This window comes from Prunus mume, linkage group LG5 (assembly GCF_029339155.1).
Source record: "Prunus mume cultivar Tortuosa linkage group LG5, ASM2933915v1, whole genome shotgun sequence".
NCBI lineage: Eukaryota > Viridiplantae > Streptophyta > Magnoliopsida > Rosales > Rosaceae > Prunus > Prunus mume.
The window spans coordinates 28,127,276-28,143,592 of NC_142702.1; the positions used below are offsets into that span (position 1 = coordinate 28,127,276).

Consider the following 16,317-nt stretch of genomic DNA (forward strand, 5'->3'; position numbering starts at 1 on the left):
GACCGTGGTGAGATTTTTTATCCAGTTGATCAAATGAAAGACGAAGTTAAACAGAGGCTTTTCTTAATTAACATAGATATATATATATATATATAATATGTTGTGGGTTTACAGCTACGTTAATTGTGCAGTTCTAGATATTCCAATCTCAAGAAGACCACTTTATTATTATATATGAAATGAAAGGTCCTGTTCCTGCTGCAACTCTTGTTAGATTATGTTGGGGCTTTCAACAGGGATTGGTTTGTATTAAGCTAGTGTGGTCCTGTTCTCGCCAACACCAAACTCATCAGTTGCTTTCATCAAATTACAAGCAAAAAATACAACAATATATACACATTACATAGTACATACATACCATCTTTCATTTCTGTCAGCTTATTCACAAGTTCAAAACATGACTTCTCTTCAGAGCCTGTTTGGTTTGGTGGGGTGTAGCTTTTCCACCGTTATTAGAATAGAAAAGTCTTTTTCTTCAGAGCAAAAGCATTTTTTTTATGCGTTTTTCCAAGCTGTATAAAAGAAAGTGCTTTTCGAATATTTGGCACAAGTTGAAAGACAACTTTTAACCAAGTTTCTTTTCTGTAAACTAAACTATCATCTATGCACTTCCGTTCAATGAATACCTACCGCCTGAACGAGCAGCAGCACAATACATATGATCCTTATTCCTCTCATTTTACTTGGCTTTTTTTTTTTTACCGAAAGGAGGCAGTCAAAGAGTAACAAGACTTGTACAAATTTTGAAATGCATGCCATCTTTTGCAATCAGAAATGGTCCAACTGCATGGGCTGGCAAATCCCTCAAGAATAGGGAGGAGAGAGAAAACAAAGAAACTACTATCACTCAATGAAGAGGGCAAATGATGTTATTCAATACCTCTCTCTCTACATTTGGGACCAATACCCCATCATATATTAGACCTTGGACCATCTTATTATCTCTCTATTATTTTCTCTGGTGAGTCAAAATTATAAAAATCTCAACTTTTGAATGTTATGAGTATTGGGTAGATCAAATGGAAACAAATAAGAAGAGACCAAATGAATAAAGAATAGAATAGTGAGAGAGAGCTAGGACAATGACTAATGGACAGTGAGGGCGGTGGTGGTGTCAGAGTTTCTGGCATGGCATTGGCAGGCACAAGCAAAGAGAGAGAGAGAGACAACGGTTGAAAAGAGAAGCACAAAGTACTCTTACCAAGAAACACTATCTCTCAACCAATCCAAAGCCAAGTTAGTAAATGTCCATTTTATTTGTTAGTGGATTTCTGGGGTTAGTATGAGATTGCATGCAGAGGATCCTTGCAATTTGAATTCGAACTGCGTATTTATGCGAGGGAATCTCCGTTTCGGGGAGGACAGTACCTCAACCCCACCGTAGCTCCCATCTGTGGTTGACCACGCGGCAAACGCAAGTCCACGAACATAGACCCACTTCTATAATAATTTCTTTCTGACTCGAAATAAATTTGAATTGATGCCATCGATTTTTAAGCAAGACCTTGTCAAGTGACTGTAAATCATGAATCATTTTCTAATTGAATAGTGGAGAAATGAGAATGAAATATATGATCTCGGATACATGAATATATACTTTTGGTCACTTAATTGGTTAAGTTAATCATGAATCTTTATTGCATAATCACTTTAAAATCATTAAAGTGCTTCTAAAAAAAGTTTTACTTTATCTCTATTTCAGCAAAAATGCTATGAAAGACGTCTTGAGTTGTATGAAAGTTGCTTTGAATGGAACATATTCAACATCTAGATTATTTTGTAGCTAGCTTCAAGGATATCAAAATAAACCAATGTTAATGGGAGCTAATCTACAAAACCCATTTTAACCAAAATAAAAATAAAAATGCTTTCCAGTAAGTTTTTGGATTCTTGTTCTCTAAAATCCATTGGCCTAAGTTAAAGCTTGGATTTTTCGTCATTTAGATACAAGAAGAAAAAGGCAGGAAAGCTTTGTTTATTCTTTGTTTGCAGTTACTGGTTTACGAACCAAAACAAGGAATGTGGAGTTACTGGGGTAGCTCAGTTTGCAATCACACTTCCTATGGCAAGAACTTCAAAATACTAACATGCAACTGCACCCACACCTGGTATTGTACTAGAATCTAGATCAATCAATAGTCAACCAATCCAACGGTCAAAACTCCAAAGCCCTTCTCTTTTTCTTTTCCTCTGTTTCTGATTACACTTCATAGCTGTGGTACACACGTCCACTGTAGAAAGTTAGGCACACCTTCTGTGACTTTGTCTCTTTCTTCTCACAGTCACCACCTTGTGTTTGCTCAAGAGAGAGAGAGTGAGAACTACCGTGGTTCTCTGCAGGGCTTAAAACAGGGAAGAAAATTCCAGTTACAAATATAACAGTCAGAGATTGAGTCTCAGAGAGAAAAAATTAACCAACTTCTACCATTTTGAGCACAAACCAAAACATGGGTGTCACATTTTTTATTTTCTCCTTCCTAATTTTCTTCACAAACCCGTTATGGGTTTGTGGAAATGCAGAGCTCAGAGCACTTTTGGACATGAGAGCCGTTTTAGACCCGGAAAGCTTGTACCTTTCTTCATGGACCGTCAATGGAGACCCATGTGACGGGTCGTTTGAAGGTATCGGGTGCAACGAAGCCGGTCAAGTTGCTAATATTTCGTTGCAAGGAAAGGGGCTCTCTGGGAAGCTCTCTCCCGCCATTGCAGGGCTCAAGCATTTGACTGGTCTTTACATGCATTATAACTCTCTGTACGGGGAGATACCCAGAGAAATTGCCAACTTGACTGAGCTCAGTGACTTGTATTTGAATGTAAATAATCTCTCTGGAGAAATTCCTCCTGAGATCGGAAGCATGGGCAGCTTACAAGGTCAGCTAAAGATTTTTGTTCTGTAGAACTTCTAGTCTCTTGATTCTTTATTTTATTTAAGTATATTATATAGATTGGTTTGCTTTCTTTCTGTAATATTGCTAGCTTTGGTTGTTGGTTCTATTCTCCCTCCGAATTCCTACTCCCTATTTGGATATGATGAACAGCTGGTTGAGCGAGTAGACTACCAAGTCTAGGAAGCCACTCACGGCTCTTAGCATGCTGTTTTCTTACTCGACTCGATAGTGGTGGGAATACAAAGACATCCTAAACCAGCTTCCCGGTAGACCCTATTTCCATTTCGTCGAGAAAGAACTATTCTATGACAGCTCAAGTGAAGAAGGTGTAGGAGCAGAAGTAGCTCGATCATAGGCCTCAAGTCAAGTGGTTATAGATCGGATTAGAAAGATGTGAACTTTGAGCACCTTGATTGGGAATGTGTGTGTGTCCGTTTGGGATTATTACTAGTTTGTTAAGTTTAGTGGTGGGTTTGTTGAAAGATTTGAACTTTCTTTGTGCATGTTTTGTTTCTAGATTTCCATACTCAACGATCAATAAGAAAAAGAAAACGATTTCCTTCACTCTCTGCCTTCCGCATGGGTTTTTATTTTCAACAATGAAAATCTCTATTTCATGTGTTTTGATTGATGTATGTAAACTTTCGGTTTTTGTTTCTCAGAAAACTAATCCATCATTCTCTATTTATGTAAGCATTTTCTTATTTCGTGTGGCTTGCACTGATTCCGCATGTGGTAGTTGCGAAATCTAGATGAAAAAGCACTTAAATTGTTGGCTGATTTATGCGTTTCTTGCCTTTTCCTAATTTGTGTCAAGGCTCCACTTATCTTGTTCTGTTTTGGCTTTTCAGTTTTGCAGCTTTGCTACAACCAGCTCACTGGAAGCATACCCACGCAGCTGGGGTCTTTGAAAAACCTTACAGTTCTTGCTCTGCAATCTAATCGCTTAACTGGCGCAATACCGGCAAGTTTAGGAGACTTAGAAATGTTAATGAGACTGGATTTGAGTGTCAATCATCTTTTCGGTTCTATTCCCACCAAACTAGCTGATGCGCCTGTGCTTGAAGTTCTAGACGTTCGGAATAATACTCTTTCCGGCAATGTACCTCTTGGTAAGAGTAGTCTTAACACCTAAATTTTATCTTTAAAATAAGAATTTGCATAAGTTATTACTCATGTTAAATTGTTGAAAAAAATATTTAAACCTCTGATTGATTTCATGTTTATTGATTTGGTGAAGCTTTGAAGAGGCTTAATGAAGGATTCTCTTATGAAAACAATCTGGGATTATGTGGGTCTGGATTTATGTCCTTAACAGCCTGCAGTGCTTCTGGTCATCTCAACGCAAGTAGACCCGAACCCTTTGGAGCTGCTGCACCAACAAGAGACATTCCCGAGACTGCAAATGTGCCTTTGCCCTGCAATCAAACTCATTGCTCAAATTTGTCAAAATCCCATCAAGCATCTGTTGCTGTTGTTGTTGGTGTCCTTGTAGTAACTATTGCATTATCAGCTATAGGAGTTCTATTCTTCATCCAACGCCGTCGCCGGAAACAGAAGCTTGGGAGCTCATTTGATATTTGTGATGGCCGTCTAAGTACTGATGAGGCCAAGGGCAAGGGAGTTTACAGGAAAAATGGATCTCCTCTCATCAGCCTTGAGTATTCAAACGGGTGGGACCCTTTAGCTGATGGGCGGAATTTAAGTTTGTTTGCTCAAGAAGTGTTCCATAGCTTTAGGTTCAACTTAGAAGAGGTGGAGACAGCTACTCAGTACTTCTCCGAGATGAATTTATTGGATAAGAGTAACTTCTCTGCAACTTATAAAGGAATATTACGAGATGGGTCTGTTGTGGCCGTTAAGAGCATTGGTAAATCATGCTGCAAGACAGAGGAAGCTGAGTTCTTGAAGGGATTGAACATGCTAACCTCATTGAGGCATGAGAATTTAGTGAGATTGAGAGGATTTTGTTGTTCAAAGGGCCGGGGAGAATGCTTTCTCATTTATGATTTTGTTCCAAATGGAAACTTGCTGCGGTATCTTGATGTCAAGGACGGTGACAGCCATGTTCTTGAATGGACAACTAGAGTTTCTATTGTGAAGGGCATTGCTAAAGGTCAGTATATGTTTCATGTCTTTATAATCTTGCATTAAACTTATTCCATTTCTAAGGACAAGGTTTGCTTGTTAAAGCTTATGTTACTAAAAATCCAATTGAAAACTGTTCTTGTTCAGTTCTGAATGCTTATGTCTTTGAGAGATGCATAACCAACCATCAATGTGTGAATTCAAGGGGAGTTAGTTTATGATTTATCTATACTGAGCTTTGTTCTTTTTAACCAGGTCTATCTTATTTGCACGGCTACAAGCCAAACAAACCTGCTCTTGTTCACCAAAACATCTCAGCTGAAAAGGTGCTGATTGACCAGAGATACAACCCCTTGCTCTCAGATTCTGGCCTGCACAAGCTTCTTACCAATGACGTTGTCTTCTCAGCACTCAAGGCCAGTGCAGCCATGGGCTACCTAGCGCCTGAATACACCACTACAGGACGGTTCACAGAGAAAAGTGACGTCTATGCATTCGGGGTGCTTGTTTTCCAAGTCCTATCAGGGAAGCGGAAAGTCACTAGTTCAATGTGTCTTGGTGCGGAGTCAGTCACATTCCAAGACTTTATTGACCAAAACCTCAACGGCAGGTTCTTCGAATACGAAGCATCCAAGCTTGCAAAGACTGCTTTGCTTTGCACCCGTGAGTCTCCAATTGAGAGACCATCCATGGAAGAAGTTGTTCAGGAGTTAAGTAATTGTAATAGTTGTGTCTGATGCCTAAGTGCTCGCTTTTTTCGCCAACAATCACCTAAAAACTACTCAAATAGGTGGATGGGCAAATGGTTAGACAATGACACTAACTGCTAACTTCGGATGTAATTCTAGGACTTTTTTATGTTGTAATTTTCTGTGTCCTTTTCCTGAGGACATATTTCTAGACTAATGTGTTAGGTGAATATTTGCTATCTCAAGGTGACTTTCCCTGGGTTGAATGACTCAGTGATTTATGTTGACCTTCAATGTTTATACCTCCTTTTACCTTTTTGCTTTCATACATTATCATTTTCTTTGCTCTGTTATATTTCATGTTCAAATAAATGGTTATCATTTTGAAAGATTCTGTCTCCTAATCATAGAGAAAGTTGGTAATGAATTTGGAAGAATTTAAGACTAATATTTCTTTTTACCTTCTACTTACCCACTTTCACATGCAAGAACCTAATCATACAGAGACATTATTATGTCAACAAATTAATCTAGCTACGAGGGTTGGCATTACTACTCTAGGTCACTAGGATTAGGCATGACCAAGTAGTTCATACTCTAAGCTTTGGATTCTCTTTCCTTAATTTTTGTTTTTGCCAAAGTTAGGAAGGGGAGGGGATTTTCACACACCGTCAAGATGCTATGGAGATTCGAATTTGAGACCACCACTCTGTAAGTCAAGGCTTCTTTTCACTGAGCCCCACTGTAGCATCTACACCTAGTTAATATTTCTATATTGTAGAAGTGGAAATGTTTAATAGGAATCAGACCCAATCAGAGTTGCTATCGACTCATTACGATACCATTTTGGGCCAGTAAGTAGGAAGGAGAATCGAAAAGTATTATTGAGCTTTCAGCATAAGAAGCCTCCTCCAAATTTATCAGCTTTAGGCCGAAGGTAGCTGCAGCCCAACTGAAAATCAAAGCTGAGAGAGAAATAGAGAAATAGTTATCAAAAAGGGCTTATGGAGCAGAGTGTTTCACAGAGTTTAAGTTTTTATCGTAGCCTGTGTGCTCTTATCTCAAAATAACTTGGAATAGAAGCTTGGACTGGATTCGTGATGTTGACCTTCTAACTGGCTTGCGAGCATATGCAGCAGATCCTGACCTTCAACAAGAATGGATGATGGTACTCTCTAGGCTTGATATTTGACAGCTGCTTAGGAACCAAAAATATATTATGCTTTTGGCTTCTTTTGTATTATTATTATTTAAATATACTGTATATATGCTCATTGTAGGTTAAGAAGATTAACAAAATGAGGGTCGCTGAGTACATTGAAGCGATGAGTGGTGTGAAGGTTTGGTCATAAGTTCTTAGGACTTCTATCATGTTCATCTTTTCTCCTTTGTCTAGAAGGTATGTCTAATAGATTACACTGAAATTTATCACTTTCAACTGCATGTTAGTTTAGATGCAATGTTTGATGTCCAGACAAAGATGAACAGGATAGAAGAAAGAAAGAAAGGATTCTGACTATTTCAAGATTTTAGATTGGTATATACTTTGTTTGTAGTTAAGCATAAAACCTAAGTTCTCTTAAGGTCAGGGAAAAAAAATTATTATAAAAAAAAAAGGGACCCAACCCGCCTAAGCAGTGAAGTATAAGTCAAATACATACAGTATCGCCGGGTGGCTATACTCATTTTTTCGAATATATTTAAATGGTATCGCTATACTAATTTTTTAAAATAGTATCGCCGCACGCTGTACTATTTAAAAAGTATAGAGCGAGGATATACTAAATTTTAAAAAAATAGTGTAGCCGGACGGCAGTACTATTTAAATATTTGAAAATATTTAATGCATATAGCCTCACGGCTATACTAATTTGTTCGAATATATTTAAAATAGTCTAGCCGAGCGGCTATACCAATTTTTCCGAATATATTTCGCAGATATGGCCGCCCGGCTGGACTATTTTAATATTCTAATATATTCAAACTGTATAGCCGAACAGCTATACTATTTTTTAATAGTATAGCCGCGCGGCGGTACGATTTAAATATTTGAATATATTTAAACGGTATACACGGCGGTATTAATTTTATTAATATATTCAAAAGGTATAGCCGCTCGGCGATATGAATTTTTCGGAATTTATTTAATTGGCAGCCGGATGGCTGTTTTATTTAAAACGTATAGCCGCCCGGCGATTCTATTTTTGGGAATATATTTAAAAGGTATAACGGAGAGGTTGGTATAGCCGTGCGGCTGTACGATTTAAATATTCGAATATATTAAAAGTATAGCGGCGCGGTGATACTATATATATATATGCGTGTAAAATTTTAATAGGATTCAGACCCGGAATAGTTGAATTATCGACCCATTTACGATTCCATTTTGGGGCCAATAAGTAGGAAGGAGAATCCAGAATTACTAAGAAGCCTCCTAGCCTTTGACAAGCGAAAGGTTTTCCTCTTCCCCAAACTTCATCTGCTTTTTAGGCTGAAGGTAGCTGCAGCCCAACTGAAAAGCAAAACGAGAGAAGAAAGAAATAGAGAAAAAGATCTCATGATCCACTACTTTTTTCTCTATCAGGGAATTTACTAATTTGAAAACATAAATTGAAGAAGCCAATAATGAAGAAGAAAAAAAGAAAGACGGCCAGAAATAGAGTTAGAAAATCAAAGTCTAAACTCTTATAATAAGAATTCAATGACGAGATATGGGTCCTGTGACCTGTTTTTGTCCTCAGAAACCCAACAGAAATATATGTAAGATCCGATCAAACACAACATCTATTCTATCATAACAAACAACTTTTTCTTTTCAATTTTCTCATAAATGTGATCGGATTCTAAGAAACTATAAGATAATAAGGGGAACGTGCGGGTGAGAAGGTGATGAGAAATGAGGTTCAAAGCAATCATAGATATATAATATTTTAGAGGGGACAGGGTCTGCATGGACCAACTGGTCTTCTCAAACTATGTATGATCTATGCATGTGTTTTCTTGTGCAATAGGAGGCGTATGCTGGTTGAGCAGAGAACTGATCTGCAGATTCTGCACGACCTTTTAAATCTTTTCATTCATCAAAAATTGCTCTTCAGCCCTGTTCTTCAAACAAACTAAGCCATTCATTATAAATAGACTTAATATAACTGTTACATGTACATCACTTGCTATATACATTTTCCCAAAAAGGAACTAATAATATCTATCTAATGCTAATGCTTCATTTTTCTTCTGAGAGAAGAAACACAAGGGAAAATTTAAGTCTTCTCTCTTAAAACAAAACCAATTGATATTTGGAGCAAGTAATTCAATTAAAGTTTAAGCTTAGGCTGCGATCCCCTTCCCTTGTGGAAATGATGATCTGACCCTAAACACATGCTCTTCACCTGTGCACTTATCTACCTTGACAACCCAATGGCTCTTCTTTCCACTACCATTGATCCCAACCATTTTGCTGCTTTCATTCTTTGGTGCTGCAATTCTTGTCACCAACAATCCACCTCCTATAGGCAGCAACTGAGTTCTCGATCCACCGGACCGCCACGACCCTTTGCCAAAAGCGTTATGCCCCGCAACAATAGCTCCATTTTGCTTCTTCCCCATCTGCACTGCTCTAAGAATGGCCTCATGGTTCTTAAGGTTGCAATCAATGAGCACAAAATCAGCCTCCTTGTAGTAGTTTAGAAGAAGATTTTGGGCCTCCCCAATCACAAATTCAATGTGACATACGTTGATGCCAAGGATTTTCTCAGATAACTGCATCTCTTCGTTCCCACGAAGGATGCAGACCACTCTGCCGCCTGTTTGCTGAGCAGCAGCAACAAGGGCTAGAATGGTGGAGTCAGCAGCGCCAGCACAAGCCACAACCATTTGCTGTGCATTGTTCCCGGCTGCTAGAGCTGAAATGAACTCAACCACATCTGGCTCGTTTGCCTTCTGGCCCTGAATTAAGATCACAATAAAAACCAAGTTAGAAATGATTGATAATTTGATATGGGAATTAGGAAAAAAGTGCAAAAAAATCCTTTGATGTTTTTGGAAAATAAAAGGAGACTCACCATTTTTAATGTTTTGAGGTAGGCTTTTGTGGCATTCTCAGCAGACCAGCAAGCCATTTGTGTGTTCTATGTGTTTTTAGCTAGCTCTCTCTTCTTCTTCTTTTTTCTCTTTTTTTTAGTTTCTCAAATCTCAATATGAAGCTTCAACTTTGGCTTTGGATAGAACCTAGAAGCACTCACATATATATAAGGGGCACTCGACCCGGTTGCTTTTAAATTCATAGACACTGCAATATCCAACTGGCCATGTTAGAAAATGAGATAAAGAAAACTAACAAGTACCAACTAGGATAAATAATTATGGTCCTTTAGTACTAGTTTGTCTGCCCAAATTATTGGCTCTAAATCATGGTAGTTAAAGAAATCCCGTGCGTGCATTCACTCATTCTATTATCAAATTGTAAATTAGCTATTTTTAAAGGCGATGGTTTATAGCTACAACTAAGCGCGCCTACTTTTACGTACAACAAGAGTTTGGTTCTCGCTTTTATCCATTAGCATAAAAAACACAAAAAACAAAAAAAAACCAACAAACCTCTTAATTATAAGGAAAAATAGGAAATTATGAATAAAGGAGTAGATAGGAAGGATCATAGGAATCGGATTCTTAATCTCACCCTTGACACAAATTAAAAGAACTAAAGAGATCATTAGCTTCCGGGAGGCAACTCATTAACATTTAATTAAATATTTTAATACATGATACAATATATAAGATTCTACTTGCACGACGCTAATTATTCGGCTCTTGAAATATTTTCCAAATCTCCATTGATTAGCTGTGATGTCCTATATGCAAAGACAGCATAAGGTGGATTATAAGCGCCCATGTTATCTGAGGCAAAAACCAGCAAACTTATATTTAAATAAAAACTCTATAGATCATCTCATGAGCAATACACACATGCAGTCCTCTTGTGTACGGGCTGTACGTACAAACCTCTTGACCAAAACTTGTCCAATTACTGAAAATATTTTTCCGTTAAAAAGAGGGTTAGTCTTAATATATGTTTATCGACCCTAAACCCTATTTATATATACAACAAATATGTGGGTTAAGTATAAATATATTGCAAGAGGGTCTCATCCTTGCCCCCAGAAAGGCCAACAGAGATCTTAGATCCGATCGAGTGGTTTCCCTAACAAAACCTATTCATAACAGAGCAACACAAAACATAAATTTTCATGTCTCATGGTCTATCTCTTGCAGTGTAAGATTCCCCATCCTCTGTCCAATCCTGCTAGAGAGATCAGATGACAGAGATGATGACTGAACGAATGCTTCTGTGTGGTCGAATCAAATTGACTTGATTTTTTTATTTTTTGTTGTCTGTATTTTCCAGAGTTTATTTTCCTTTCCATGATTGGCTTTCCAGGAAACTTTCTCGTGAAGAAGTTAAAGGAGCATGGAAGAAGCACTGAGACAGTGATGATAAATGGGGAGTGGGTTCTGCATTGTGTAGACAAACAAGTTGTGGGTCTGTAGGGTTCTTGGTTGGATGCTACGCATCCTTGGAAGGGGACATGGTATGTGTGGCGTGGTAACTTCAACATTGTACCATGTCTTCTTTGTCTCGCTTTCTAGTCTAAAAAGTTCGAATAAGAAAAATGACAAGAATCTATAATGTTTTGTGCATGCATGTATTCATAAGCGGCTAGAAAATGTGGAGTATGGAGTGGTTTTGTGCCCATATATTGTTCTCCTCTTTGATGAGAGTCGTTACACTTTCTTCCTTCCACACATCATGAACCACGTTGTAAACCATATCTTTATTATCAGTGAGATGCATATCGGGTGTCTATAAAGTACCCTTAGGTCTCGTTCGGTGGTTTGACTTGGACTAGATTGGAGTTAAGTTCAAACAAGTCGTTACGAGTTTCATTTATCTAGATTGTTGGTCGTTTTAATAAGTTCAGCCCAGTATACCAAACAACGGCCATAACACTCCTAGCAGTTAGAAGTTTTTTAGTAAAGTAGAAATTGTAGTCCAAAGGTTCCTCTTATATTTCTGAGAATTAAAGCCCACCAAGATTTTGGATAAGAAACCGGAAGCCCAAATTAAACTTGAAAGGTTGGGCTTAACTCCCAACTGAGCCCAATCTCAAGCTGGATAACATTTAGAATTGGGACTATAATTGTACTATTCACTTTGGACTACAATTGGATAACAGAATACTGTACTATTCATTTTGGACTACGATGACATAGGACTTTCTTATCAAAAAGCCCAATCGTGCAAAAGTCGGTCTATCTTCCCGTAGCGTATAAACTGTCGTCGTCGGTCGTGAACTTCTGTTAGCATTTCGTCTACAGTTTCCAAATTCTCAGCAAATACCTAACCAAAATCTAGTTCCAGATGGGCAATTCTTGCTTTGGCCTTTTTACCTGCATAGACCAAGCAAGCGTAGGCGTCTTGGAGAGGTGGGGTCGGTTCGAGAAGCTGGCCGAACCCGGTTTCCATCTCCTGAACCCGTGCGCTGGTCAATGGGTCGCCGGTGTCCTCTCCACCAGGATTTCCTCTCTCGATGTCCGCATCGAGACCAAAACCAAGGTCTGTTTCAAATTCATAAAGAAAATGCAAGAATTGGAGTAATTATATATATATATATATATGTATTTTATTGGTGTTTGAATGTTTGTACAATTTGGCAGGATAACGTGTTTGTGCAATTAGTGTGTTCCATTCAATACCGGGTGGTGAGACAGAATGCTGATGATGCTTTTTATGAGTTGCAAAACCCCAAAGAGCAGATTCAAGCTTATGTCTTTGATGGTAAGTCGTAATAACAATTTTGTTTTATTAGTTTTTAATTTTTATTTAGTTACATATGATGAGGAGGGATGGTGTGTTGGCTTGTTTTTTGTGTAGTGGTTAGAGCTCTGGTGCCGAGAATGACATTGGATGACCTCTTTGAACAGAAGGGTGAGGTTGCTAAAGCTGTCTTGGAGGAACTTGAGAAGGTAACCAGATTCTTGGATGTCTTTTGTATTTTTAGGGTTCTTAAAAATATTGGTTTCTCAGGCCTGTGCATTGGTTTATCATAACATATGACATTATGAGATGAAGTGATTACTGTATGATTATTACTATCTTATCATCGCAATGGTCAATGAGTTGTTCTTGAATTAGGTTAGGTTATTGTGGTTGCTTCTTACTCGTTTGTTTCAGACAAAATTTTGTTGATCTATTCTTTAGTTCCTTACGAATTTTTTCATTCTATATGGTTTATTAAATCTTATGCTGAAATTGCTGATCAGGTTATGAGAGAATATGGATACAGCATAGAGCACATACTGATGGTTGACATTATACCGGATGCCTCTGTGCGCAAGGCAATGAATGAGATTAATGCAGGTAATTTGTTTGTTTGTTTGTTTTTTTTTTTTTTTTGGTAATCTTACATGTGGACGTTGTTTCAATTTGTATCTGCAGTAGGAAGACACATTTGGGGACTCGTTATATTGTAGGACAAAAAGGTTTTTATTAGCCCCAAGTCTTGTAAACAAGCTTTTGGGAATGTGTTATAGATAGGCGAGATAACCTTTTAGAGAAATCAAGGGTTTGAATGACTGTTATAAAGTAATCGTCCTCACTTCCCAAAAGAAAAACAAAACTATGACAGCAACAATAGTACTAACTCCTGATTGCACATAATACTGAGAAATCTCTCACTCTACTTGAAGAAGTCTGTTAAGGAACGGCAACTAGCCACTAGGCCCTTGCATTTGCGATAAACAATTAGATTTTATCCTATGTGCTATGGTTTACTCAGTTATGTCTCGTCTGTTTTCCTATTTGTTATTAACAGTTATTTTGTCAATCCAGGAGTTTATATGTTCTTGACAAGTTATTCTTGATGACATCTAGCTCATAATGCTTAGTTTCTGTTGTTATGCTAAGCTATAAATCAACTTTGGGCTTGATTCATTATACTTCTGTATATGTTCAAGTGGCCAAACTATGTTTTATTATCTGATTGAATAAAAAATGTAAAGATATAACGTTGCTTCTCTTAACTTTGGACCATTATAAACCACGACTCAATGTCATCTTAAAAACTCTACCTATTTGTTATATATCTCCACTTATTTCCAAAAGTCAATGAATTGCTGCAGTCTTTATATTTGTTAAGGGCTGGTAATCAAAGGAGTCTAGCCTATATGCTTGTGTTTGTTACTGAAAAATCAAGCATCTGTACTGCAGCTCAAAGGCTCCAGCTTGCTAATGTATACAAAGGAGAGGCAGAGAAGGTGCTTCAGGTGAAAAGGGCAGAAGCTGAAGCTGAGGCCAAGTACCTTGGAGGAGTTGGTGTTGCCAGGCAGAGGCAGGCAATCACTGATGGGTTAAGAGAGAACATCTTGAATTTCTCAGGCAAGGTGGAAGGAACCTCAGCGAAGGAGGTGATGGATCTGATCATGATCACTCAGTACTTTGACACAATTAAAGACCTTGGCAACAACTCAAAGAACACTACTGTTTTTATACCCCATGGTCCTGGTCACGTCAGAGACATTGGTGATCAGATACGCAATGGACAACTGGAGGCAGCTAGTGCTCAAGTAAATGGCGAGTAAATATACCCCGTTGTTTATACGATCCTGATCTCAATACTTTTTTGTTGAATTCAAAATGACACGAACAGGTTAGGGTCTTTATATAGAACATAGTTATGCAATCCCGTTTTAGTGCATTTGTTTTTTTACATGTAGAGCATGGTGTGCTTACACCATGCACATGATGTATCGATGTAAAGAAATAGTAATGCAGCCCAATATACACAGGTCTGGTCTGAATAAAAGTTTTTACTATTGATCAAGGATGTTGTGTTTGAGTTATGAATTGTTTAAATTCTGGCCCATTAGAAAGCTTTGCCTCCCAGGGGTCCAATGGATATTATGGACTTGCCTGGGTCAGGGTTAGGGCACCCAAAGGCCCAAATTGGATATTGGTCGTATAGGCGAATAGAGCAATGTTGATGGGGTGCGTTGAGGGATTCAATCCAGCCATTCAATAATAGCTCTGCAATTAATCGAATGTCTTGGTCAATTAATTGGATGAAATTGTGTTGGAAAAACGGGTGGCATTTACCAATAGGACCGTCTATGACTAGTCTAGATTGTAGACTTTACTTAGTTAAAACCTAATAGTTTTGGATTCAAATGTTGTGCTCAATGTGGATGCTTACCCCTCCCTAGCCCACAAACAAAGAAAAAAGCAAACCTAACGGTTATAATCATTCAACCTACTGATTTTAGAAGCCTTGGCTTTAAACGTGGACCAATGTGAAAAACCTGTCTGCCCAAAAATAAAGTACAATAATACGTTTTTGGTGGCCAACTTTAAAGTCGTACAAAAATGTAATCATAAAATTGGAGGAGGAATATTGGAGGAGAGTGTATAAAGGGGGTTTTGGTAATGATCATAAATCATGACTATTTTATGAGATAATTGGAGATTTGATGGCTGCACTAATTTGTTTTCTTCGTTTGGGTGGTATTTACTGAATCACAAGAATTATAATGACTCTTACGGGTGAGGCTGGTCAGATGGATTATTCTAACTTTATGGCTGGATGAATCACAATCCAGTTCTATTTATTGGGAAGGCAAAAAACAAATCCGTCTTAATAAGATACAGAACCGGTGGTTTTAGTATGATTTTATTTTAAACAATATTGGCAAGCCGAATAGATTTTTTTTTTTTTTTTTTTTTTGGTTCGAGTTATTTTTTCTAATTCATGGGAGATGAGAGATTCGAATTTGAGTGAGATTTTGTCCATCATTGAAAAGAGAAATATCATGAGACGAAGCTTATCAATGGGTTATTTTAGGTTTTGCCTTTGATACAAATTTTTGTTGATATTTTGGTTTTCCAAACGACAAGAAAAAGTTTTCATTCTCTATGGGGGCCGCTTTCATGAGTTACCAATTTAGTCACGGATTGGGAGGAAAAAAACTACATCGATAGGCCTTTTGTTAAAAAAGTCATTTGAAAAGGGGCCAAAATGCACCCGAACAAACTAGAATACCATGTGAAAAAAATAGTAATACAATTCAAGGAGACTAGCTAGCAAGACAAGTCTAGGACTGCGTTCTGAAGCACATCCAAGCTGAGTAATGCTAGCATCAATTGCCCAAGCGCTATGTATAAATCACTCAAAGTTAGAGCCTAGCATTTCTCTTATCTTCTGGTACATGTCTTTGCAGGTCATGAATTACATGACCATAAATTTCACCTCAGGTCAATTTTAAGTATTGGATTATATGGGCAGCATAATTTTAGTCAGAGTCTATTCAATTGGTTAGACTTGTGATAAAGTGGATAGCTCAGTCATTATAATCAAAACTCAAGGACCACAACTTTTAGGTGCTTGCTGGCTCAGTGGTTAGAGATACTACAATTTGTGAATCAAAATTGATTAGAGTACTATCATTGTCATAATAACAAATCATATATATGGTTGAAGTTCATGTGGTTGAAATCATAGGGAGACACTGTATTTATATACCAAATAAAAAAAACACCAAGGCTGGTACATATAATCCTTCCCCTACCCCACCATCAATGGCCAATTTAACCTTTTACTTTC

General features: G+C 37.8%; 3 protein-coding genes across 3 annotated transcripts; 2 read left to right on the forward strand and 1 right to left on the reverse strand.

The window, feature by feature from the left end:
• Positions 1-2,209: 2,209 nt before the first annotated feature.
• Positions 2,210-5,979, forward strand: LOC103333321 (Leucine-rich repeat protein kinase family protein). Its single transcript, XM_008236142.2, has 4 exons — positions 2,210-2,871; positions 3,740-4,000; positions 4,129-5,004; positions 5,232-5,979. The coding sequence occupies exons 1-4, from the start codon at positions 2,448-2,450 to the stop codon at positions 5,711-5,713; spliced, it is 2,043 nt and encodes a 680-aa protein (XP_008234364.2). The 5' UTR covers positions 2,210-2,447; the 3' UTR covers positions 5,714-5,979.
• Positions 5,980-8,693: 2,714 nt separating this feature from the next.
• LOC103333436 (DUF1442 family protein (DUF1442)) lies at positions 8,694-9,890 on the reverse strand. The gene is made up of 2 exons (XM_008236263.2): positions 9,727-9,890; positions 8,694-9,610 (listed from the first exon to the last, which is right to left on the reverse strand). The coding sequence occupies exons 1-2, from the start codon at positions 9,781-9,783 to the stop codon at positions 8,993-8,995; spliced, it is 675 nt and encodes a 224-aa protein (XP_008234485.1). The 5' UTR covers positions 9,784-9,890; the 3' UTR covers positions 8,694-8,992.
• Positions 9,891-12,010: 2,120 nt separating this feature from the next.
• On the forward strand, positions 12,011-14,544 carry LOC103333320 (SPFH/Band 7/PHB domain-containing membrane-associated protein family). The gene is made up of 5 exons (XM_008236141.2): positions 12,011-12,278; positions 12,380-12,500; positions 12,597-12,688; positions 12,986-13,082; positions 13,932-14,544. Exons 1-5 carry the CDS (start codon positions 12,084-12,086, stop codon positions 14,300-14,302), a joined length of 876 nt encoding a protein of 291 aa, XP_008234363.2. The 5' UTR covers positions 12,011-12,083; the 3' UTR covers positions 14,303-14,544.
• Positions 14,545-16,317: the final 1,773 nt, after the last annotated feature.

What these genes read in the sequence shown, in the direction of transcription:
- LOC103333320 (XM_008236141.2), top strand. Translation starts at nt 12,084, where the DNA reads ATGGGCAATTCTTGCTTTGGCCTTTTTACCTGCATAGACCAAGCAAGC. An exon ending in GCATCGAGACCAAAACCAAG is followed by an intron (nt 12,279 to 12,379) that starts GTCTGTTTCAAA and finishes ACAATTTGGCAG; the next exon opens with GATAACGTGTTTGTGCAATT. An exon ending in TCTTGGAGGAACTTGAGAAG is followed by an intron (nt 12,689 to 12,985) that starts GTAACCAGATTC and finishes ATTGCTGATCAG; the next exon opens with GTTATGAGAGAATATGGATA.
- LOC103333436 (XM_008236263.2), bottom strand. Translation starts at nt 9,783, where the DNA reads ATGGCTTGCTGGTCTGCTGAGAATGCCACAAAAGCCTACCTCAAAACA. An exon ending in ACCTCAAAACATTAAAAATG is followed by an intron (nt 9,611 to 9,726) that starts GTGAGTCTCCTT and finishes ATCTTAATTCAG; the next exon opens with GGCCAGAAGGCAAACGAGCC.
- LOC103333321 (XM_008236142.2), top strand. Translation starts at nt 2,448, where the DNA reads ATGGGTGTCACATTTTTTATTTTCTCCTTCCTAATTTTCTTCACAAAC. An exon ending in AAGCATGGGCAGCTTACAAG is followed by an intron (nt 2,872 to 3,739) that starts GTCAGCTAAAGA and finishes TTGGCTTTTCAG; the next exon opens with TTTTGCAGCTTTGCTACAAC. An exon ending in TGTGAAGGGCATTGCTAAAG is followed by an intron (nt 5,005 to 5,231) that starts GTCAGTATATGT and finishes CTTTTTAACCAG; the next exon opens with GTCTATCTTATTTGCACGGC.